Source organism: Leuciscus leuciscus (assembly GCF_965113295.1).
Source record: "Leuciscus leuciscus genome assembly, chromosome: 24".
Lineage (NCBI taxonomy): Eukaryota > Metazoa > Chordata > Actinopteri > Cypriniformes > Leuciscidae > Leuciscus > Leuciscus leuciscus.
Genome location: NC_138723.1, coordinates 30,852,743 through 30,879,378, shown reverse-complemented (window position 1 = coordinate 30,879,378; position 26,636 = coordinate 30,852,743). Strand labels below are relative to the sequence as shown.

The window sequence follows — 26,636 nt, the reverse complement described above, 5'->3', positions numbered from 1 at the left end:
AAACGAATGAAACTCAGATAGATGGTCACTCGACTTGTCCACAGGGTGTGTATATAATTTTTTGTCCAATAAAATGCTCTTTAGAGAGAAGAACATGCATCTCTTTAATGATGGACTTCACAAACAAACGTTTTCACAAACAAATCATGATTCGGCAATAACATTTATACTAAAATGTATTTAAAATTTGCAAAAAAAACATAAAAAAACAGCACACGTACACTGGGTGGACTTAAGGCCCGTTCACACCAAGCACGATAACTATAAAGATAACGATAAAGATATAATTCAAAAAATCGTTCTCCTTATTAAAGAATAACAGAGTTCACACCACAACTATAACGATAAAGATATGAGGAACGATATCGTTGGGATCACTTTCAGAACGATTTTTTTTCCAGCTGTCCAACGATAAAACACTGACAGCCAATCAGAATCCATTCTAATTTAAAGGTCTCGCGCATTTAAAATGGCAGAAGACATTGCAGAGAAGTTAATCGTCGAGGTACAAAAAAATCCTCCAGTGTTTGACAAGCCAAACCCCCTTTTCAAGGATACGTTAAAAAAGATGGATATATGGAAAGCAATCGGTCGTATCCTGGGAATAAATGGTGAGAAGTATTAACGATGAGATATTATGCAGTTTAGCATAGTGTAACAAAATTACCTCAGGTAGGCTATCCAGCGCTAGTTTTGACAACATTGCTGAAGTTGCAGTGAAAAAGGCGTTGTATACATAAAGGTGTTGACTAGGCGATGTTTTTATCCCATCATTGACAGCGCGGGCGCGCACGTGCTTAGAATAAAATGACCGTTATCGGTCGTTGGTGTGGACGCATATATAGTTATCTTTATCGTTATCTTTATAGTTATCGTGCTTGGTGTGAACGGGCCTTTAGGCTACATTTAATATTAAATATTAAAAAAATAATCTTAATTATGTGTGATCATATACAATGAAAGAGTAAGAAAAGCCACGTTAAGCCATTAAATGGAGATGTTCGGGCATGTTTTATGCAAGTTTCTCATCTAGAATCCTCCAAAATCATTAACTTCGCATGAGGTTAAGAACACATTTCTTGTTAGAAGTTCTTCTGTGCAAACAAATACGAAATAATCCACGCAATTATTGGTGAATGAGACGCATTGCTTTTAAAAATCCTTCTGATTTGTCCCACTCCAGCTTCCCTTTTCAAGAGGAAATACGTCAATCAAACCATTTCAGTTGAATATCAAGTCCATAATATTAGCATTTGGTTACTTTTGAGCTCAAAACATGGCCAGTCAAATACAAAACAACTAAGGCTTGTTTGTTGGTTTGTTCTTTAACACCATGCCAGCTTCTGTGGCCATTTTCATGACCAGAAAAATCTATGGTAAAACATCAGGGGCCAGCTATTTTAGACCGGTCTATAGTGTTAGACACAAAAATAAAGACTGACTTAATTTAGACCAAAAAAATTAGACACCTTACCCCAGGCTAACTTAGGTCTAAGACTCCATGTTACCTTGGCAACCAGCAGTAACAATCAGTTACATTACAAACAGCCCAAAGAAAAGGGAAAATGGCTCATAATTTAAACATTTCTTCTTGTTACTACATTCTCCATAAAGTAAAATGTCCTTGTAACTGTTATACTCCTCCAACAAACACATATCTTCCGCTGGGGTAAACTGCACTGAGCGGTTGAACGCGCTTACTCGATCTGCCATGTTTTTTTTGTTTTGAAAAGTGTCTTATTTTACCCAGAATGCATTGCAGTGTAGTCCTACTTAAGATAGTCAGAGTCTTAAGTGCTTTGTGCAACGGTCTGATTTAGATGTCTATCTGAAGTCTGACTATCTACTATATCTAAGCCATATAGTCAAAGTCTATCTGTGTGAAACCGGCCCCAGGTGTTGACAATTTATTTTTGCTAAAAACTACCAAAACTATATTTGGGTTAACTTAGTTAAAAACATCAAGGTAACTGAATAAAAAAAAAGGTTTCTCAACTTAAGGTCAAGACAACACATATGTCCCTGAATGCCTCTTAATATGTCCGTCACCATATGAACTAAAACAGTGTGAACACCAACACGGCTTTCCGCTGATCTGTCAGTCACGCTTGCTTTTCTTATAGTGCGAACGGCGCCAAGCGACGTGATGCCAAAGCCTCTGCCTCCAGCCAGCCAATAAAAACATTGCAAAACATTTTATTTAGTGAAATGAAGTAACCGTAACTGTAAATTCCTGACTCCCAACACTCCCAAAAAATAAAGGTTCCAAAAAATGATGCCATAGAAGAACCACAAGGTTCCCCAAAATAACCTTTTTAAGTGAAAAGTTCCCTTAAAAGTAAAAATCTAAACAACCGTAGAAAAGGGTCCATGGATGACGTTAAAGGTTCTTCACAGACGCCAATAAAGAACATTTATTTTTAAGGGTGAATATTAGCTTAAGATCAAAGCCAAACATCATATTGGGCCAAAAACAGCAGAACTTTCTAGTTTATGGAAAGTTCCATTTAACTGAGGAATTACCTAATTCTACATCCATCCAAGCACTAAAACAACACGCAAAAGACAGCCGTTAAATCACTGCATGTGTAGACAGGGTTGAGCTACCGATTCATAGGTGGTAATTTAGGAATTTATTACAGCAACACATAAAGAAACAGGCTCTAGCACGGCAGGACTTTCAGTGCGACAGATGACGGTTTAATGTTTAGCCTCTGAACCTAGAAACAAACGACCAAACATTCTCCATTTGTGTCCCTGGATCACGTCACCAGTCTCGAGTCGCACGGGTATATCTGTGGATATAGCCAACAATACATTATATGGGTCAAAATTATAGATTTTTCTTTCATGCCAAAAATCATTGGGATATTAAGTAAAGATCATGTTCCATGAAGATATTTTGTAAATTTCCTACTGTAAATATATAAAACATGTATTTTTGTGAGTGATACATAACATAAATGAACAACTTTAAAGGAGATTTTCTCAATGTTTCGATTTTTTTGCACCCTCAGATTCCAGATGTTCAATAGTTGTATCTCGACCATATATTGTCATATCCTAACAAACCATGCATCAATGTAAAGCTTATTTATTCAGCATTCAGACTATGTATAAATCTCAATTTCAGAAAACTGACCCCCATGTGACTGGTTTTGTGGTCCGGGGTCACATTTGGTTAATCACCTGCGAAAGCATTCGAAGCTTCCCTGTAAAACACAGGTGTGCTTTTGTGACGCTGGCCAACTAATGATTATACTTTATGGCTAGTTTCATTGGTTCTCTTATGTAACAGGAACGCACCTGGACAAAACGTCCTAGTGTTTTACTAGACTATAACCAACTTATTATTAAAGAATCCCAATGCTGAAGTTCCTGAGTCCTGCAGACCGGAGACATAGAGACGCACCCGGCCCGGGTTCAGTTCAGGCGTGCTGGATCATGTCTCAATCCTCACTATTGCATTATGGGCCAGTTTAAGGGGGGGTTTGCACTGTTAGTGTGTTTCTATTGCACCTTCATTCTGGGAAAGATCCTATTTCTGGTGATCGAGTACTTCCCCAGACGTCCCTAAAGCAGATTTAATCATATTTATCTCACTTCTGGGGACAATTTCATAACAAAATATAGTATCTGGAAGCACACAACTCACTTTTAACACTAACTGCTTGAGGTCACTGAACGGTTAGTCACCTGGAAGCACCAAAATACATAACATTACTGTTAATAAGTGCATTTAAACTAGCTAACATCATTATTATCCACTTAAAAATGTCATTATCATGCCTCAAATGCCTGTTATTCCGCATGCAAGCTCAGTTTAGAGCAGAACTACATCATAATGACCTCAACTCCCATCATGAGGACTTTAACTGCTAAAGTGAAGCACAAATAAACAAGTTCACACTCTTTTCACGATACGTTTTAACTTTGCCCTGTTTTGTTTCTGATTTAAAACAGCGACTCTCAAGTACAGCATGACAGAAGAATGACTACTCATGCAATGACAGATATTGTAATCAAATCTCTACACAAAGTAACTTATTAAGTACATGCATTGCTGATATAACGGTAAATCTACTTATTTGACACACCTTTATGAGAACAAAACCACTTCCTCAATCACGAACCGCTTCACTTTTCAAAACTGACACGGCGCCAATAAATAAATAAATAACCGACAAACTTCATTACAAAGTTAACGGTCAACCACGGGTAAACATTACCTGAACACATACATATTGTTTTTTTTGCTTATTAATTATATTCACCACATAAATCCTCTATACAATATCGGAAACTAATAATAACTTTAAAAAGTATCGGATAAAGGAGTTTTTTCCCACGCGAATCGTTACATTGTAAACTTCATTCGCGTCGCGTTGACGTAAAGTCCCGAGAACGCGTGTTTAACGCGCAATGACACGCGTGTTCATGTCACTCACCTGTGATGTGCTGTGGAGCCGATGTGGAGTCAAACTGTGTGTGAGGAAAGGAGAGAAAACGAGTTTAGAAACTCCAGAAACTGTCGCACTAACTTCCGCCCCTTTAACACACGCTGGAGGAAACTATGACGCTCGGACGCTCTGACGTCACCGGCGCGATGATTGACAGGCCCGAGAGACTGACAGCACAGTGCATTTCGTGTGTACATGATGAAAGAGTTTATCTTTTATTCTGGAGTTGTCAGTTTGTTTTGGGTCAGATCTCTGTTCCTTTATTAAGGCTCATGTCATTTTTTCTCTTACGACAATTTTTTTATTTAGTAGCCTATTCATAAATGTAAATCTGGAAGAAACAAGCCTTTGTTTTTAATTTTAAGATCAGAAATTCAACAATAGGCTACCTAAACACAATATTGGGTTTGAAGAATAAGAAAGCTGCAAAGTGTGTTTCAGTCTGTAGACATTTTCACATTTTTGTTTAACTTTTAAGTTTGTCACTGTATCTTTATATATTTTTCTTTTTTGTGTGTGTGATTGTTTGTTTACTCCCTGAGTTGTAATTCTTTAAAATTAATAAAAAAAAATAATAATAAAGACACGTATCTCCATTTTCTTTTTCTTTGTTTAACTTTATCCTCATTATGCATCTTACCTTATTTGTCAATTATACACAATTATAGCCTATATTCTGCCTCTTTCCTCTTCTTTAATATGCATGCAGCTCAAAAAACTGAGTTTGTTCATGAATTGGGATAAATTAATCTAACATGGTTAAACAGCCCTTCATTCACTTGAGGCCGAAACCATAGAAATGCAAAGTAATATAAAAGAATGGTGAAATGCCATAATGAGAGAAATGTGAGAGGAAAAACTATAATTTAGTAATCATTTCTGATATGAATTTTTCTAAGAACAAAGAGTTAATGTACTGTACATGCCAGGAATACCGGTAAATCCCTCTTAGTTAATGCCAACAAGTATTAACTTGTTTCAGATCAAAAGCATTAAGACATGAATCACTATTGTGTGTTATAAACTGTCTTATCAGTGATCAGATTAGATCTGTTTTGCATGTTTCAGCTGACTTAACTTCACTCAGAGTACTAGTGTGGTCAAACACTGCCATCTACTGGCTAAAACACTCCTACAAACAACACTGCTCTTACAACATTTTTCTCAATGTTCTAAAAGGGAGGAGAAAAGGTTTCCTTCAGATTTGCAGAAGCGCCAAAAAAAATGAATATTCATGAGTCAAGAAGACCAGCGTTTTAGTTTCAGCCAATCAGGGAGGGCTACTGGCCGATTGTCGGTTACTTAATTAATATTCATGAGATCATTTTTCGACTCAGATCCATCGGGATTATAAAGTGTTGTGTAAACCTCTATTTGTGCAACTGTGAGTAAATGGTTGGACGAAGGCAGGTAAATTAAGACTGACGTTTAATCAATGATGTTGTTCTTTGATCGAGATTTATTGATGAAACTGACTTAGGTTGACTTGACGTCTCAGATGATAAAACGTAAAGAATAACCATTTTTGGACGCACAGGGAAAAGACTATTAAAAATAAAGTCAAATATAAAATAAATATTTGGTTAAATAGTTTAAAAATACAACGTCATTTACCTCACATATTTAATTTTTTAACGGTTTGATGACTAGCGTAGCTTGATGCGACTCTCTAGGAGGGTTTCATCATAATAGAATATTAACATCTGCCAAGAACGCCATAATAGCCTATGTAAACAAACATGTATCATGGTACTACTACCATTAAAATGGCAGTCACTGCAAAAAATAGCTTAGTATGTTTGTCTTGTTTTCCAGTAATATCTAAAAATCTTACATCAAGATACTTGATAAGAAAATGACTTGGGATAATAAATCTTGTTTTTTGAGAAACTGTATCAAAATGTGGTTAAAACAAGAAAAATGTCAGTCAGTGAGGTCAGAAAATAGTCTTGTTTTCCCTTTGTTTATTTTCCTGACCCCACTGGGAGACCTTTTTTTCCTTGTTTTCAGCATAAACACGCTTAATTTGGACGATTTATTCAGAAAACAAGTCCTAATAATATCTTAAGTCATTAAGAATGTCTATATATAGGCTACTGGAAAACAAGACAAAATACTTAGTAAGAAATGTTATTTTTGCAGTGCATCTGATGCCAGCATTATACGATTTACAATAACAGCAGAAACTTGTATAGTTTTAACAGTGCATAAACACTTTTGCAGGAAAACAATGTTCACAGTGATTTGTTTATGGTTTTCAGATTTCACATCTAATGATAGCAAGACATTGTGAAAATGCAGCAACTGGCCCCGGATCATCCATCATTATTATTGAGTTCCAGGGTATGTTGTCAATAAGCTTGATTTACCTTCTGTCAAGTTTGATTTGTCTTCAAAAATTATTTGCCCTTGATTGAGTTCTTAACATAATATCACAATATAGTTGATCAATATCACACGAGCATGTGTTGTTTTCTCAAATATCAGCACGATTGCAAAATGTGAAATTCATAAAAAACAGTTTAATAAACAATAAGTTGATTAAACAAATTAATTTTAAGATACAACATTGTCAATTTTGACTGTTTGGCCAATGAAAATAGTTCCAAACAAAGCAGAAAAGTTGCATCTCTCAGCAACACACAGCGTTGTTTCGTTATTAAATGATTCACTGTTTCAAACAAATTGGTTGAGTCAATGATTCAATGACTCATTCTTAAATGATGTATGAGTGATCCTATGATTTACTTATTAAAACTTGCCAGATTTAGTGTCATAATAGTATAATTTCATTTTCCCCAACTTTTCATATTTCTAAATTCAAAATGTTATATTTAGAACATTAATCTCATAACATTTAGGCAATTGTAAACGAGCCTTCAAACCACACATCATATGCCAATACGACACCCATAGACCTTATTCACAGCAGCGCCATCTTTGATTTTTAATGGGAATGAAAGCGAGTCTGTGAGGGACAGACATGCATCTCTTCAATGGGCTGTACTGTTATTTAATGTGTTTTTGGATTGTACTGCTCATGAAACACTGGGAAAATATCTTTCCAAGAAATTTTAGTTGACAAAATTGAACTCATTCAATTGAAAATTGACCTAACCCCCGACAATATAAGCTGTGGAAAATTGCAAGTAATCTAGGAGCTTTATACAGCTTTTTACAGCGGATGCTATTGGAAACAAGGCAAGACTATCCCTCACAGCCTCGCTTTCATACCTGTCATGGCGCTGCTCTGAATAAGGTCTATAGACTGTAACGATGCATGCAGGGAAGCTGAAGACAGAAGACTCAGGTTCTCACAAAACACTAATAAGTTTAATTCTTACTCAAAAAATCAAGGCAGTGCAAACACATCTCAACATAACCGAGACAGGAACAAGAGTGAAGGCAGGGGTGAGGCTTAAATAAACTGAACCGAGCTAATAAATGACACACAGCTGAAACCAATGAACTAATAATGATAGTAACCATGGAAACTGAAAAAGGCGGGAAACTGAACAAAGGAACATGAGAAACTCAGACAGGAACAAAACAAACATAACCCTGACATAGACGAGCATTTTTCTTAACATAAGTTTATATAAATGTTTGACTTCTACATACCTGAGCCCCTTTATTAATGCTTGAGGAAACAAATGCTCCAAGATCCCGATGAATGAGGAATAATCCTGGAAATTAAGCTGGTTAGTAGCAGCCGTATAACAATCATGGGGGATTTTGTTCACTATTCATTTAATCTCAGTCAGTCCAATGTAATGTTACACTGTAAAGGGATCAATAAAGCTCTGTTGCATTTTCAACCTCACGATTAATAATCAATAATAATGATAACATTTAACATTAGGGAATATACACAACACTTGGCCTGTTCCCTGTGGATTTTCATTGGATAACATTTGATTGGCACAAATCAGGAGTTCAACAAACATAACATAATGAGCATTATGTTGCATAAATGTAAACGTGAATTTGGATCGTGATGAAGATTTAGGCCACTCTTTCTGGTTATATTCACATATCTTACAAGTACATGTATCTTTTCTCACAGACCACTCAAATGATCTAGCATATCTTACTACAAAAATAGGATTCAAGGACACACAACTACAGGTGCCACAGGTTTAGGTGCGACTGTTTTCATGATGTGACGACTGGGAGAATGCACAGCCAGGAGAAGTGTACAATGTAAAGCTGAGAGATAGAAAATGACAGAGAGATGGAGAGATGCTTCTCCTGGTTGCTCATATCTGACTGTGTGTACAATACTGGGATGAACTTGAAGAAATGTTTACGCTTCAATAGAAGTTAAGCTCTATCAAATCAATTCATGCTATAATGTCCATTAACTAGCAATGCACGATATATCGGGTGATATATGTTCATTTTTAATGTTATTGTTATCGGCCTAAGAAAATTTTGCCGATATATTAAAGCCAATAAATAATCATGTATTATTTTCATTCAGCTGAGACACTTCAGATGCGCACTGTTCATCATGATGGTTTTTAATTGCTTGAAATATGATTGGAATCACTTCAAAATAGGAAAATACAGTTCAGTGCAACATGTGCAACACAAGTCTGTCATATCGGCCACATAAAATCATAATGAGAACATCATAATTGTGTGATTGGGACATGGCTTTTAATGGTGAGACTATTGTTTTTGTGATCAGGCTCTCAAAAAATATATAAAAATATGGATTTAGATTTATCGGCCAATATATCGGTTATCGCTTTCAAATGTAAAGAATTATCGGTATCGGCCAAAATGTTAATATCGGTGCATCCCTATAATTAACACTGAAAATAATCTTGACTCAAAGATTAAATTTGTGGTTACAGTAAAGCACTTACAAGAGCAATACATGGGGCCAGATATTGAACATTAAAATACAGACTATTTCAAAAGCATATCCACAAGACAACTGAATTAACATTGAACTAAATTGAGACTTTGTTTCATAATTGATGAACCATTATTGAATCTGCATTGAACTGAATAATGACACTATTGTCTTCTGCGGTTGCTTTACAACTGGAATTGTAGTCATTTCACATCATTTAAATAGTAAATTAATTTTGAAACACCATTATTTTCCTGTTTATTTCTGTGAAGCTGCTTTGAAACAATTTGTTTAAATAAATGTGACTCGACTTGACATGTTACATATTTGCATGATGGAATCACTTACATTATGAACATTGTCGGTGTAAATGAATTATACAACTTCAGTGTCGTGACCACAAAATGTCAAAAACATGGGGAACATTTGCAAAGATATCAGAAAGAGACTTTACAGGAACTCACAGGAAATACTTTGGTGAAGCATGATGAGCAAAATAATAAATAATACTGAATGATTCAGTGTTTTCATATTTCTCTTGCACAGGCAGGTTTACTTGCATTTGAAGTGCATTGCAATAACTTGCTGTCGCAATGATTTTCTACAGTAATCGACAGTCACAAATGCGTCAATAGAGCTCAACTTGTATTGAACCTGAAACACTGCTTTAATGAAATGAATTCTGACTGTTTTTTGGTCTTATTGTGACTCTTTTCGCTCTTCGTTAAAGGGCAAGTAGGTTTGGTAATGAAAGTTGCAAACACAGTGTCACTCGATTACTCTACAGTCCATGCTGTGGCTGGTGTGTCGTGAAGTTGAAGCAGCTGATTATCTGCACGCAAACTAATTCGGCCCGATTGCTTTGCCAGCAAAAAGGCTGATGTGAAACTTTCAGCGGAAGACTGTGGTTCTCACGTGTCCTGACTTGTCTTCAGTGAAACACAAACGTAAAGAAGAGACTCTTCAGGCCTCAGGAGAGGAACTTCTCCACTGACTCCAGAAGCTCGCTGGAGCAGTTCAGGCTTTTGAGGTCCAGTATTAATTTGTCTTCTCTGCTCGGCGACATTTGCTCCTCTGATTCGGGGCCGATGATGATTTGTGGCTTCTCCTTGTCTTCGTAAAAAGCCAGACCGTTTCTCTGGGGGCTCACAGTATTGCACTCCTCTTCTTTCTCTGGTTCCCCTCCTGGAGTGTGTTTGGCCATGAGAAGCGGGACAGTGGCCATGTTGATGGATTCGGACGCCAGGTCGAGGCCGTAATCCATCAAAGAGCCGCTCTCTGTGACTGCAGGCTGTGGTCAACAAAACAAGTACATTTATGCATTTGATGCTTTTATCGTTGAACGTTTAAACCTTCATCCTTCCCTCGCACTTTGTAAAACATCTTTCAAAATGACCAGAAGCCCTAAAATTATACTTATTTTTTTATTTAATTTAGACAATATTTTTCCTATTTTTTACCTTTAAATTACTAGATTTGATCAATAAATAATAAATAAATAGTAATTTAAGCACATTCCTCACATTCTTTCAACTTACATCCAAAATAACTCACAATTCCATGCATAACCCTTTTAATTCAGCTCAAAATATCTTACATTGGGTGTTACTTTGCCAACCTCTTGTGAAAAAAAATATATATATAACATGATATTTCATGACTCTAGATGGCCTTATAGCTCTGTTCCTCTGGGTCCTAAAGTCATTTCTCTTCAGTATGCATTAAAAATGACCCAAAGTATGAGGGTTAAAGCTACACCAACTTCAAAATTTCACTCAGAAATTGCAGAATTAATTACAAAAAAACAGCAAGTAACACATTGAATTAAACATTTCATTTTGAAGCAAAATATACTCTTATAATCGAAAAATAGATATATACAGTGTTTAGCGACTGAAGCATAAAACTACAAGTTATGGTCGGAGGAAAATTGTTTTGCTAATAAAAAGTTAGTAATAATGCTATTCTGCACAGATTAATCTGATAATCATCAAAAACTCGCCTAATAACGAAAAATGTCATGTATCTTATGCCATTGTTGTTTCAACTTGTTGAAATCGATTGTTATAAAATAAAGTTTTAAACGTTTGGCAACGCTGACATTAATCATAATGATTGCTGTTCATATCAGATGAGGAGTAACAGTGGAAACTGTAACTTGGCAAGGCTATTTATAGGCAAATAGACCAAAGTAGTAGAAACTCTTTTCCGTTTGAGGTTCAGTTTTTGTTACTTCAAGCTACTTACACTTGTGGTCAAAAGTTTGGAATAATTAGGATGTTATAATCTTTTAAAGAAGTCTCTTCTGTCACCAAGGCTGCATTTATTTGATAAAAAATACAGTAAAAATTGTGAAATATTATTACAATGTAAAACTGCTGCATCAATTTTCAGCATCATTACTCCAGTCTTCAGTGTCACATGATCCTTCACAAATCATGTTTGATGCTTGTTGGACACTTCATGCACTCGACTGTCGCAGCTTTAATTACGTAGTGAAGGGGGAGCAATGTTGAATGACAAAATAACCTTATTCATAAACTACACGGTCGAGTACGTAGTGTATAAGAGCATAGTGTGTACATTTGGGACGCAACTAATGGCTGTTTACTGGATGCACGATATATCGGCCACCATATCGGTATCGGCCGATATATATGTTAGTTTTTAATGTTATCATTATCGGTCCTATAAGAACATTTGGCCGATTTATTAAAGCCGATAAATAATGGATTATTTCCTTTAGCTGAGACTCTTCAGATGCGCAGCTGTTCATCATGATGGTTTTGAATTGCTTGAAATATGATTGGAATCACTTCAAAAAAAGGGAAAATACAGTTCAGTGCAACACAAGTCTGACATATTGGCTACATAAAATTATAATGAGAACATTATAATTGTGTGCTTGGGACATGGTGAGACTTTTGTTTTTGTAATCATGCTCTCAAAAAAAAAAAAAATTGGATTTAGATTTATCGGCTAATATATCGGTTATCGGCTTTCAAATATAAAGAATTATCGGTTATCGGTATTGGCCAAATTTTTCAAATCGGTGCATCCCTACTGTTTACTGTAGTCACTCTTGTTAAGCACATACCTTACCTTCTGTTCTCTGTGCTCTTCCTCTCCTCGACTCTTGTTCTTCGTCTTGCCATGTTTCGTTTGTGGTTTCCTTCCTTCATCTCTCAGCAGATTTGCTGATTGTGAGCTTCTGAGGATCTGACTCTTTTGCTCCACAGGATCTAATTCTACATCACTCCAGACCTAGAGCACATACATCATATATATTGACACGTTTAAAGTCCCAGTGAAAATCAAGCTTTTAATGTTGTAACCTCTGACCTAGTAGAAAAGGTGTCAGTTAAGAACCTAAATGTCTAGATATACATAAATAAGAAGATTTTAGCAGTATAACTACAAAGTGTGCATTTATAATATTGTATGATGGCAATGTGGACGCATCTTGTACTAGAAGATAAAGCATAAGTCTCCTCTTACACTGCAAAAAATGCTTTTCTTACTTAGTATTTTTGTCTTGTATTCCAGTCCAAATATCTAAAAATAATTTAGATAATTTTGCTAGTTTTAAGCAACAACTCACTTAATTTTGATTTATTTCCCTAGAAAATAAGACATAATATCTTATGGCCTTTTACTCATTTAGTAAATGCAGCTTAATTTAAAGGGGTGGTTGATTATGATTTGACTTTTCTAACTTTAGTTAGTGTGTAATGTTGCTGTTTGAGCATAAACAACATCTGCAAAGTTACAACGCTCAAAGTTCAAAGCAAAGGGAGAGATTTGCTTTTACAGAAATTGCTTTTTAAGGACTACAACAAACGGCTGGTAGAGACTACACCACATTCCTCCCGGGTTAGTGACATCACCAACCCTAAAATTTACATAAACCCCGCCCCCGGAACACGATTTATAATTATCAAGACAGAATATGCTAATCAATGACTAGAAGATAACTACACATCAGCTTCATAAACTCATCAACTAACCATTCAGAAATGTCCTGTTGCTTCTACATGTTGTCACTTCTTCTAGAGTCTCTCCATCATTGTCTGACTCCGGTTTGAACATAAAAGGCTAAAAGTTTTTGAAATTTTTAGTGCATGTCTGTGTGAGTGCAAACTGTTGTAGCTCCGCCCTCTGTGCCGGGAGCAGCAGCTCATTTGCATTTAAAGGGACACACACAAAAACGGTGCGTTTTTGCTCACCCTCAAAAAGTGACAACTTTAACATGCTATATAAAAATATCTGTGAGGAATTTTGAGCTAAAACTTCACACACACACTCTGGGGACAACAGAGATTTATTTTACATCTTGTTTAAAGTCATTATACCACCCCTTTACATTTTTTTGGGGGATATTTGGACTGGAAACAAGACAAAAATACTAAGTAAGAAAAGCATTTTTTTGCAGTGTAAAGCACTAACCGTATCTGAAGTGGACATGGAGGAGATTCGCTGGAACTTGGCCTTTGACCCTGATGACTGTCGGCTGAGCATGGGCTCTCTGAAGGACGATTCGCTGTTCGACACCGAAATGCAATCTTTACGTGACGACTGGGCCAGAAAATGCAGACACGGCACCTTCTCAGCCAGCGTGTCTCTGTAAATCAGGGTCAAAAATACACACTGCATTATATGTTTTGGCACAATATTGTGTGGTTTGCTGCACTTGAACGAACCTGTATTTGGAGCGTATGATGGCATAGATGAAAGGATTGTAAATGGCTGATGCTTTGGCAATCACTGCAGGAACTGCCTTAGAATACGGAGAAAGAACGTGGCTGTACCTGGAACATGACAAACAAACAACGCACATTAAGTAGCACATTACTACGCCATTGAAATTCATGCTACTGATGTCAGAATCTGTGATGTCAGCTTTGCACTTCAAAAAATGATTGTCTTTTTGCCTCGTTTTCAGTTACAAATATCAAAAAAAAAATATATGCTGCTTTTCATATATTGAAAAATATGTGACAATATATTTACTAATATATCATAATGTATGTAATTTTATATTCAGTAATACACTTCATAATAAACAGATGTAAATGTGATCAGATATGGTACTGAATGTTTAATATATTGCAGATATATTTACTCATGCAACATAAACACACATATATAGAGAAATATATAATGTAATATATTTCTTATTATTTACATTATAAATGTTTTATATTTTCAAGCTAGTTAATAATAGCACAGGCACACCTGCATGTACTAAAGTATTTAGCCAAGAGACACTGTGATGAGACGTGCACAGCCATTTCTTTAAAATATAATATTTATAACTTAATAATGTTTGGCCAGTCGTCAATTCAGCACAATGGTGACCCCAAAAACTCACACATACCTGAAAACCTTTCAAATTCCAAAATAACAGAACATTAAACACTAACAGATCTCCCCCTATATTAATATTGAGCAAAACAAAATTAAAAAACACTTAATTTTAACATTTGCTCTCCTTTAACAGTCAGAAGCAAAGCATGCTGGGAACTAGAAATCTGTCGTAACTCATTCCGTGAATGTGTGTGTGTATATATGTGTGAACATACATTCACATTTATATGAGAACACGTATGTGCAATATATGTACAGAATCATATGAATATTTGGTAACACTTTATGTCGATAGTCCACTTTAGACATTCTACTCACTATAAGTAAGTTTGCAGCTACATGTCCATACACTGTCATTAGAGTATTAGTAAGACTGTCTGCTTAATATAATAATAATATCTGCTAACAATTTTAATGCTCCTCAACAGATATTCTTCTGACTAGAAGTAACTTGGCAACTACATGTCAACTTATTCTCCTAAGCCGAACCCTGACACCTAACCATAACCTAACAGTCTACTACAGTCTTACTAATACTCTAATGACAGTTAGTTGAACATGTAGTTGCAAAGTTACTCATAGTTTGTAGAATGTCTAAAGTGGACTATCAAAATAAAAGTGTAACCAAATATTTTATATAAGTATCAATATATAGCCATACATGGTCAATATTGCAGTATATTGTAAAATATAAGCACTAGTTTCCCATATATGAAAATGTATAATGTAATATATCGCATTATATTTTGCAGTATATTCCCATATATTTTTGTTCCGTAAGGGTTCGTACTGGAAAACGAGTCAAGAAGCAAGCAGAGAGCGTCCAGAATAAAGCTGAAGACCCCTGCAGAGTCTGTTTACATGACATGTTAGTGACCTAGAGGTGTTGTTGGCTGAGCGGAAAGGATCACATGCATGGTTGTATCATGTCTATCCTCCACTTCATCATTCGCTCTCTCAGAAGTGTTCGCATCAAGCCGGCTCGCACTATACGCCCTCACTTCTGGACATTTCTTCTATAAAAGGATGTCTTTTTACCCTGGAATTCTCAGAAAGCCTCAGATCTTCTGCATGGTTTGACTCCCTTTAATAGACTAACACATGAATCTGAATACTTCTCTGAGAGATTAGATGTTCTGCATGAAACTGGCCAGTTTAGGGCCAAACTGACAAAAACAAAAGGTTTATATGTACAGTACTGTGCAAAAGTCTTAGGCATGTTAATACCTAAGATACCTGTTAATATGATACCAGTTTAAAATGTAAACTGATATTTCCTACTGACACACTACAGCAAAAGATATAAATAACTGACTTAAAACCATTTTTTTTTTGGGGGGGATATTAACATGCCTAAGACTTTTGCACAGTACTGTATATTTAATAAAAAAAAAAAAAGCCTCAACCATAAAACTCTTTTATTGTAAACAGGAGATAAAGTTAACAGACAGTTTCACTTATTCTCAAAGACTATATAGAAAGCACTTCGCAGGTCTTCAGGTGATCGTGATCATAATTAAACAATGAAATAGTTAGTCCTCAGACTCAAGTTTAAGTCCATCTGAAACGCTGGGAAATGTTGGGAACAATTACACATCAGGAAAAACCTGCAGAGTTCTTTCAATGTAGTCTGAGAATAAGAGAAACTGTCACACCGACGAAGGCAAAGAGCCGAAACATCTCTTAACTTTATCTCCTGTTTACAATAAAAGAGTTTTAGAGTGCAGATCTTTTGTGCAGTTTTGGATTGAAACTTCTCAGCACGTAATTAGCTGATGTATACTTAATTCAAATGTGAGAATGCATAAGTCCTTTAGAAGGATGATGCATTAATAGTTGGATAAAACCCTTCCGGTAAAGCACTTCCGGTTCCATAGTCCTGAAGTCAATGTTTTATTTTATTTTACATAAAGACTGAAAAAGTTGTTGAAGCTTAGCTATGGTTATGTTGAAGTCATGTGACCGTGGCCAGTTAGCTTGTGCCTTGGATTTAGGCATCATAAATCATAAAAGCTGTGCTTATTTGTGAAGATTAGCATGATGAACAAAACATGTGAGTATCATAAGCTTTTGTTGATCAGAGCTTATTTGCTTTAAAAATGTAAAAGCCACTGAAAAAAATTCGATTGGAATTTTGTCGAGGGAACCAAAGCACTTTACAGTGAACAGCTCTTAAAATAACCATTTTTGTTTGTGTGTGTAAAACATTTTAAAAATCTATAGAAGCTATATGTATATCTATATGTAAAGGTTTCAAGGATGTTAAATGTTCCATCGATGCCAATAAAGAACCCAGGAGGATTTACACATATGGATTCGCTGTTGTTTAAATGTTTATTTGCTGTTGGATAATGATAGAGAAAAGATTAAGAGGATAAAAGTCCAGGCTTGAGATGCACATGTGTGACCCTGGATCACGTCACCAGTCTCGAGTCGCACGGGTATATCTGTGGCAATAGCCAACAATACATTGTACGGGTCAAAATTATTGATTTTTCTTTTATGCCAAAAATCATTAGGATATTAAGTAAAGATCATGTTCCATGAAGATATTTTGTAAATTTCCTACCGTAAATATATAAAACATTTATTTGTGTGAGTGAATGCTGCACAATCATGAACATAAATGAACAACTTTAAAGGAGATTTTCTCAATGTTTCGATTTTTTTGCACCCTCAGATTCCAGATTTTCAATAGTTGTATCTCGACCAAATATTGTCCTATCCTACCCATACACAAAATAAATATATTTGAAATATATATTTTTGGAATATATGCAAATATTTGAAATTGGCCAAATAAATATATTTTAGTTAAATATATGTAAATATATTTTCATATATGTTTACATATATGTTCATATATGTTTTAACTTTTGCAAATTGTTTCATTTGAAAAATATTTTGAAATTTAAAAAGTTAACATTTTCACAAACAATTTTCAATTTATTTTTTAGATAGACCACTTCAGCCGTGGATATGGGCATGGGAGAGCAGTGCTCTACCACTTCCCCCACCCACATTTTTCCTACTGGTCGGGGATCAAACCGGCAACCCTTCGGTTACAAGCCCGAAGCCCTAACCAGTAGGCCACGGCTGCCCCTTTACTGACTTTATTGGCCTAAAATGACAATTTTATGTAGGAAATAACACACAAAATGCAGAGTTTTTTCCCCTATTTTTACAGAATTGAATACAGTTATTTAATAGTGTGTGTATGCAGTGTTAGACACTGAGTTCTATCTATTGTTTAAGTGCACTTCACTGTTGGAGTGTCACTGTTATACTTGCATCATAAATATTGTGCATATTTTCTATATTTAAATTACTTCAGGAAAGATGTCAATAAAACAACAATAAATCTAATAATTGCACTTGGTGTTAGGTACGTGCCACCTAATATGGCCTAATAGTCCTAGGAAAGCAACTATATCTGTCATTTTACATTGCAGTCAGTTAAATGTAAGTACAGTATTTATTATAGCTGTGTGTCATAATACAGTAGTGAAATATGGTAGCCTACTGTTGTGTATAGGGGAAAAGGTACAGGAATTACTATGATCAAAATACATTTTCGACCCTTCTTTAGCAAGCTAAACATTTTATGACCATATATTTTGTCATATATTTTACATTACATGTTATAAATGTAAATATATTTCACACTTAACATCATATATTTTTGTTATATTTCAGAATATATTTCAAAATGATAAAAATAAGTGAACAACAATGCAAATATATTTCAATTTATTTGGAATATATGCCACATATATTTTTGACACTTTAAAATATATTTCAATTTTTTTTTTTTTTGTATGGGTAACAAAGCATATATCAATGGAAAGCTTATTTATTCAGCTTTCAGGTGATGTATAAATCTCAATTTCATAAAATGGACCCATGTGACTGGTTTTGTGGTCCAGGGTCACATATATAGACATCCATGCATGTGCACTGCATAAACTCACAATAAAAGCAGCCTAAGCAATGACACAAAAACTCCAGATGTTGTTTGTAATAATCCCCAGAAGAGCCGCTGATAGTTACCCTGCCCAGGCGATGAGCGTGACACAGGCGTACGGAGACCAGGACAGCACAAACACAATGATGACCACAAACGCAATCTTCGCCAGCTTCCACTCGGTCTTGATGGACTGCTGTTGGATGAGGGTGGTCTTCCTCACATGGCTGCCCATCTTCTCCAAATCTCTGGACACAGAGGGAAGACATTGTACAGGGTTCGTACAAGGTGCTTAAAGAGCTTGAAGTACTTGGATTTGACGTTTTGAAATTTAAGGCCTGAAAAAAACCTGAAAACAGCCATATTAATGAGAGGGTAGTTGGAAAGTGCTTGAATTATTGAATCAATTTTATTGATAAATATCTTTTTACACAAAATTAACACTGCTGTCCGTCTGATATAGATATAGAGGCATTTCACATGGCTATGAGCGTGATATTGCTCATATAAATATCCAAGTATATGACACAGTTTTCATTCTTAAGGTCAATCATATTATCATGGGAGGAAAAATCATTTTGAATACGAAAAGCGATATCTTTGTCATAGTCTCCTTTCATTGGTTAAAGTTACAGCAGTCATTGCATGTGCTGCACTTTATTTGTATCATTTTGTTTTATTATAATTGTGCCTTTTTTTATAATTTGAAAGATAATTAAAATATTGTTTGATAGGTGAGATGTGATTGTAGTCCTTGAAAACCAAAAAGTAGTGCTTGAAAAGTCCTTGAAAAATCCTGGAATTTGATTTGACAGTGTCTTTGAACCCTGATTGTACATCATGGATGTTCCAGTTATGATGACCACATGTCCTGCCATGACTTTGACTGTTTATGGTCGCCGTGATTTTGTCAAGACAAGGATCAACATCTTCTATTAATTCTGGAGCATCATTCCTGTCCAAAACACACAGTCCTAACCCTATCCCTACCCATGACTTATACAACACTGATGTAGAAGCCTAAACTTAAAGGGATACTTCACCTCTGGAAAGATGAATGTGTATTTAAAATAGGTCATTTATGTAGAAGAAATGAGAAGAAATTTTTGAATTTGGAGCTTTCTAGACTGAGAAAAGACAGAAAATTGATTTTTGGCTTATGTGGATGAAAGACAACAACTCCCAGAATGCACTTGCTTCGCTGCCCTAGGAGGCCACTCCCAAGCCACGCCTACCGGTAAGAGAGCGCAGTTGAAAACAAGAAGGCTAGGCTACTAGCGAGTCTCCGTGACGAGTTTGCCCTGGATTTCGAGATCGCCCAAAATGTCCGGGATTCGGCTTTTGCGTTCTACAGTCGCCATTCATTATGTTTACTGTGGCGAGCAGGACGAGGCTGAGGGGCGCGGGAGAACATCATCATGTTTACTGTGGCGAGCAGGACGAGGCTGAGGGACGCGGGAGAACATCATCATGTGTACTGTGGCGAGCAGGACGAGGCTGAGGGACGCGGGAGAACATCATCATGTGTACTGTGGCGAGCAGGACGAGGCTGAGGGACGCGGGAGAACATCATCATGTGTACTGTGGCGAGCAGGATGAGGCTGAGGGACGCGGGAGAACATCATTATGTTTACTGTGGCGAGCAGGACGAGGCTGAGGGACGCGGGAGAACATCATTATGTTTACTGTGGCGAGCAGGACGAGGCTGAGGGACGCGGGAGAACATCATCATGTGTACTGTGGCGAGCAGGACGAGGCTGAGGGGCGCGGGAGAACATCATCATGTTTACTGTGGCGAGCAGGACGAGGCTGAGGGACGCGGGAGAACATCATCATGTGTACTGTGGCGAGCAGGACGAGGCTGAGGGGCGCGGGAGAACATCATCATGTGTACTGTGGCGAGCAGGACGAGGCTGAGGGACGCGGGAGAACATCATTATGTTTACTGTGGCGAGCAGGACGAGGCTGAGGGACGCGGGAGAACATCATTATGTTTACTGTGGCGAGCAGGACGAGGCTGAGGGACGCGGGAGAACATCATCATGTGTACTGTGGCGAGCAGGACGAGGCTGAGGGGCGCGGGAGAACATCATCATGTTTACTGTGGCGAGCAGGACGAGGCTGAGGGACGCGGGAGAACATCATCATGTGTACTGTGGCGAGCAGGACGAGGCTGAGGGGCGCGGGAGAACATCATCATGTGTACTGTGGCGAGCAGGACGAGGCTGAGGGGCGCGGGAGAACATCATCATGTTTACTGTGGCGAGCAGGACGAGGCTGAGGGGCGCGGGAGAACATCATCATGTTTACTGTGGCGAGCAGGACGAGGCTGAGGGACGCGGGAGAACATCATTATGTTTACTGTGGCGAGCAGGACGAGGCTGAGGGACGCGGGAGAACATCATCATGTGTACTGTGGCGAGCAGGACGAGGCTGAGGGACGCGGGAGAACATCATCATGTTTACTGTGGCGAGCAGGACGAGGCTGAGGGACGCGGGAGAACATCATTATGTTTACTGTGGCGAGCAGGACGAGGCTGAGGGACGCGGGAGAACATCATCATGTGTACTGTGGTGAGCAGGACGAGGCTGAGGGGCGCGGGAGAACATCATCATGTGTACTGTGGCGAGCAGGACGAGGCTGAGGGACGCGGGAGAACATCATTATGTTTACTGTGGCGAGCAGGACGAGGCTGAGGGACGCGGGAGAACATCATCATGTTTACTGTGGCGAGCAGGACGAGGCTGAGGGGCGCGGGAGAACATCATTATGTTTACTGTGGCGAGCAGGACGAGGCTGAGCGACGCGGGAGAACATCATTATGTTTACTGTGGCGAGCAGGACGAGGCTGAGGGACGCGGGAGAACATCATCATGTTTACTGTGGCGAGCAGGACGAGGCTGAGGGGCGCGGGAGAACATCATCATGTTTACTGTGGCGAGCAGGACGAGGCTGAGGGACGCGGGAGAACATCATCATGTGTACTGTGGCGAGCAGGACGAGGCTGAGGGGCGCGGGAGAACATCATCATGTTTACTGTGGCGAGCAGGACGAGGCTGAGGGACGCGGGAGAACATCATCATGTTTACTGTGGCGAGCAGGACGAGGCTGAGGGACGCGGGAGAACATCATCATGTTTACTGTGGTGAGCAGGACGAGGCTGAGGGACGCGGGAGAACATCATCATGTGTACTGTGGCGAGCAGGACGAGGCTGAGGGACGCGGGAGAACATCATCATGTTTACTGTGGCGAGCAGGACGAGGCTGAGGGACGCGGGAGAACATCATCATGTTTACTGTGGCGAGCAGGACGAGGCTGAGGGACGCGGGAGAACATCATCATGTTTACTGTGGTGAGCAGGACGAGGCTGAGGGGCGCGGGAGAACATCATCATGTTTACTGTGGTGAGCAGGACGAGGCTGAGGGACGCGGGAGAACATCATCATGTGTACTGTGGCGAGCAGGACGAGGCTGAGGGCCGCGGGAGAACATCATCATGTGTACTGTGGCGAGCAGGACGAGGCTGAGGGACGCGGGAGAACATCATTATGTTTACTGTGGCGAGCAGGACGAGGCTGAGGGACGCGGGAGAACATCATTATGTTTACTGTGGTGAGCAGGACGAGGCTGAGGGGCGCGGGAGAACATCATCATGTTTACTGTGGTGAGCAGGACGAGGCTGAGGGACGCGGGAGAACATCATCATGTGTACTGTGGCGAGCAGGACGAGGCTGAGGGGCGCGGGAGAACATCATCATGTGTACTGTGGCGAGCAGGACGAGGCTGAGGGGCGCGGGAGAACATCATCATGTTTACTGTGGCGAGCAGGACGAGGCTGAGGGACGCGGGAGAACATCATCATGTTTACTGTGGCGAGCAGGACGAGGCTGAGGGACGCGGGAGAACATCATCATGTTTACTGTGGCGAGCAGGACGAGGCTGAGGGGCGCGGGAGAACATCATCATGTTTACTGTGGCGAGCAGGACGAGGCTGAGGGACGCGGGAGAACATCATCATGTTTACTGTGGCGAGCAGGACGAGGCTGAGGGACGCGGGAGAACATCATCATGTGTACTGTGGCGAGCAGGACGAGGCTGAGGGACGCGGGAGAACATCATCATGTGTACTGTGGCGAGCAGGACGAGGCTGAAGGGCGCGGGAGAACGGCGCGAGGCCGGTGGCGTCATTACTGAGACGCGCCAGTCTCCTATCTCTCACGGAGGAGCGGGAATTTTCTTAGCAATGTTAAAACGCACATCGACCGATCACTTGTTTAGCGTTCATGTAAACACTACATTCAGATTCACCAATCGGAATGAATTCAGTTAGATTGAAACAAAAGGTGTGCATGTAAACAATGAATGGCGACTGCAGAAAGCAAAAGCCGAATCCCGGACATTTTGAACGATCTCGCCCGCCGGACAAGTCCGGGAAAAAGAGGATGGTAACCCCTACTACTCAGCTTTCTCCTACTACTCAGCTTTCTCCACAGAACAAAAGCCTGCTAGCTTAGCTTCCAAAGAAAGACGGCTGATACTGTGTACATTCTGTGAGTGAGATCCCTCTATAGGCGGGCTGAACACATGCGGGACAGCTACTGGCTGTAGTCTTTAGCCTCTGGCCAGAAAATCCTCCGATGACGCAAAATGACGATTTTTGCGTCATCGGAGGATTTTTTCCAGACAAAAAATACATAAATCTCTTGTCTCAGGGGGATAGGAGGGTGGAAAGCAGGGTAATTCGAAAATACTACAGGTTTTCTACTAATACAAAGCTTAATGCTAAATCCTGAAGTATCCCTTTAAGAGTTTGTTCACACTTTCGGTAGTTCGGTTCAATATTCGGTTCGGTATCAAATTAGACCAATCTACATTTTTATGTAACTAACTTGAAAAAGATATGAACAGATATTATATATATATAAAAAATATATATATTGATGACTAACTTAATAACTTGTAAGACTAGTCTTAGCAGTTTAGTCAACCGGCCGTTTTTTGCTTAGCGTTCACACTGTCATTTTTAACACCAAACCTGAAGATACAAAAACAACGTTTTTACCGTTTATTTCGCAACGGAACTTCCCAAACATCCAAAACAATTCTGCGCGCTAAATTTGCTCATTGTTTGAGCGCACATATGATGGTATTTTTACCAGCTGAGAAGAACTCACAAAGAGCTTAGAAAATAGGTAGAGCCAGGAATCCCTGCCAAGTGTGAACACACCATAACTGTAAACTTGATTGGTTGACTGGAATGTTGTTCCAGGATCAACTATGGAAGTAAAATAATGACAAATGTTTTTGAAACAAAATATGCATTGCAGTAACCCTGCTTGCATTTTAATGCAATGTATTTTTAGGGCTGTAATGTATATTTATCGGCAATCTACTGATATTCCTGCCATTCCCGGATGTCAAATGTCGAATTTTCTGTCGAATTTGAACCACTGAATTTGTGGAAGCGAATTTGTAAAGCGAAATAAAATGGACTGAAAATTGCCAGTCGAATATAATAGGTTGAATTTTTAAACAGAATGAACATTTTGGAAGTGAGATCTGAAAGGTGAATATGGATGATTGATTTTTTAATAATGAAAACGTGTGATAAATGTTTTGAATTGAAATATTCACATCACAGCCATGTTAAATATACAACCATGTTGAATTTCAGTCCATAAAAATGCAAGCCCTAAAAATACAATTCATTAAAATGCAAGCAGGGTTAATGCAATGCATATTTTTACCAAGTAGTGCAATTCAACAAGCTTTTTTGTTTCAGAAACATTTGTCATTATTTTATCTCCATAATCAACAGGGATGCTGATCCAGAAACATGTTTTACTTGGTGAAATCACGCCAGTATAGGCAAGAGTGTGTGCATGCTGTACCTGCTTGCGTTACGAATGGCGAGGAACATGAAGAAGTAGCAGTAAGAGATGATCCCAAGAGGGATGAAGAACACGAAGCAACAGAGCATCAAGGTGTAGCTCTTGTTTGCTGGAGTGGACGTCACATAGTCCCATGTGCAGGACGTCATGAGGCCTTCTGGGATATAGGAACCTATCCGAGAACGGTTACAACACAGTGTCAAAGATTGTGGAGAAACTTCCCAGACTGCAACAAAATGGCCGCATTTACACTGCATGGTTCAAGTGACACATTCCGATTTTTTCCTCCCATGTGAAAAAAAAGCATGGATTCTGATATTCTCAGATCAGTTTCAGGCCTCATTCATAAATCTGATATGAATCGGATACGTGCATTCGCGCCTGCCATATAATCAGACAGATCGGATATTCCCGTCGTACGTACCTCATTGAAAAAAGTGACTTTTTGAACATTTCGCGGTACAGATATATCTATAACAAATTAAACATCTCTAGTTGAATAGCAGAGTATTGATTTTGTTCTTTTGTGTTAAATACGAGTTGATCTGGCGCTGAAATGTGTTGCTAGTTGCTAACACAAAATAAAATGCACACAAACATCTTGATCTACAATCTCTGATGAACACATGTGGTGCTTATGAGGGGAAGAAAACCTATACGAGGGCAGATTCGAACCCAGAACCTCTGACATGCTTAACACTTCTTCCACGAGACCATTAGTACGCACTAACTTTATTAATGGATCTGTGTATATAACGACTGTCTTGAGGAATTTGTACTATATAATGATTTTAATACAAGGATGAAACAATTGCATTAAAAATGTGTCTATGAATACCATGTCAATAAATTAAACTCATGTTGAATTTGATTTCTTGATAACATAATGTTATTTTTTGTTCGTTTCGCCAAGCATTGTGTAAATGCAGACATCAGATATGGGTCACTTTTAAAAGAAGATGTAAGTGGGTCATCAAAAAAATCAGTAACACTTTACAATAAGGTTAATTAGTTAACTACATAATTTAACATTCATTAATAATGAATTGCACTTATACAGCATTTGTTAGTCTTTGTTAATGTTCATTTTAACATTTACTAATACTTTATTAAAATCTTGTTAACATTAGTTAATGCACTATGAACTAACATGAATAAACAATGAACAGCTGTATTTTTATCAACTAGCATTAACAAAGATTGACAAAAACAGTAACAAATGTATTGCTCATGATTAGTTCATGTTAGTAATACATTAACTTATGTTTAATAAATTAACCTTATTGTAAAGTGTTACCAAAAAATCTCTGATATAGTCAAAAAATCTGAATTGGGCATCAAGACCTGCAGTGTAAATGCCGCCTTAGTGGAGAATTATAATTAGCTCTTGAAAATGTGGCCAATGTCGGTCCAGATCTGGCCCACATCCAGTACACATGGATCCCACACGGCCCAGATGTGGGCCAGATCTAGGCCGACACTGTTGCTGTCTGGGTTCAAAATATCCCATTGTAGAGATATCAAAATATCGAGAATCTTTGAAGAGAGAATCGTGATGCATCAGAGAATCGATTCTTTTCTCCCACACTTCTCATATTGTTTTCTCTTTCAAAGGAAGAGTAAATACGTGAGACTCACTCCATCCCAAAAGGGGAGCAAGACTCCAGGCCAGCGAGTAGATCCAGACCAGGAGGATGATGATCAGCGTCCGGCGCCCGGACGTCCAGCCGATGGCCTGCAGGGGTTTGGTGATCACGACGTAGCGGTCGATGGAAATGGCCAAAAGGTTGATCATGGATGTGATCCCGAACAGAGCTCCGCAGAAGGCGTACATCTTACAGCCTGCGTGGAGAAGCAGATACAAGCACGTGTGATATGGAAACAGATCGCAAATGAGTAAAGCATTACATCTACATTAATCTGGATTTGAAAACGCTCTCCGTCCACACTAGCATTTTCAGCCGTTAAAATGCTAAATTCCCCTTTACAGCGCATGTGTAAACCCTCACACACGCTCACTGAGATGATACAGATGGAAAAATAAATAATAAAGTTAGTGCGCAATTCTTCTGTCAGGATTATAATATT

General features: G+C 38.5%; 2 protein-coding genes across 6 annotated transcripts in view; both read right to left on the bottom strand.

Moving 5' to 3' along the window:
- The window catches only part of pdlim5b (PDZ and LIM domain 5b), an 83,319-nt gene extending 78,714 nt beyond the window's left edge, over nucleotides 1-4,605 (bottom strand). For all 4 annotated transcript variants that reach the window (XM_082158651.1, XM_082158652.1, XM_082158653.1 and 1 more), the window contains exon 1: nucleotides 4,449-4,605. The gene's annotated coding sequence lies outside the window, so the exon portion shown is untranslated. The remainder of the gene's footprint in view (nucleotides 1-4,448) is intronic.
- A 2,834-nt stretch (nucleotides 4,606-7,439) lies between these two features.
- Nucleotides 7,440-26,636, bottom strand: part of opn4xa (opsin 4xa) — a 34,579-nt gene continuing 15,382 nt past the window's right edge. For both annotated transcript variants that reach the window (XM_082158672.1, XM_082158671.1), the window contains exons 4-10: nucleotides 26,187-26,390; nucleotides 24,549-24,720; nucleotides 18,742-18,903; nucleotides 14,025-14,132; nucleotides 13,771-13,945; nucleotides 12,427-12,588; nucleotides 7,440-10,615 (exon numbers count right to left, since the gene is read on the bottom strand). In XM_082158672.1, coding sequence (XP_082014798.1) covers nucleotides 10,295-10,615; nucleotides 12,427-12,588; nucleotides 13,771-13,945; nucleotides 14,025-14,132; nucleotides 18,742-18,903; nucleotides 24,549-24,720; nucleotides 26,187-26,390 — 1,304 coding nt within the window. In that variant the 3' untranslated portion in view covers nucleotides 7,440-10,294. The remainder of the gene's footprint in view (nucleotides 10,616-12,426; nucleotides 12,589-13,770; nucleotides 13,946-14,024; nucleotides 14,133-18,741; nucleotides 18,904-24,548; nucleotides 24,721-26,186; nucleotides 26,391-26,636) is intronic.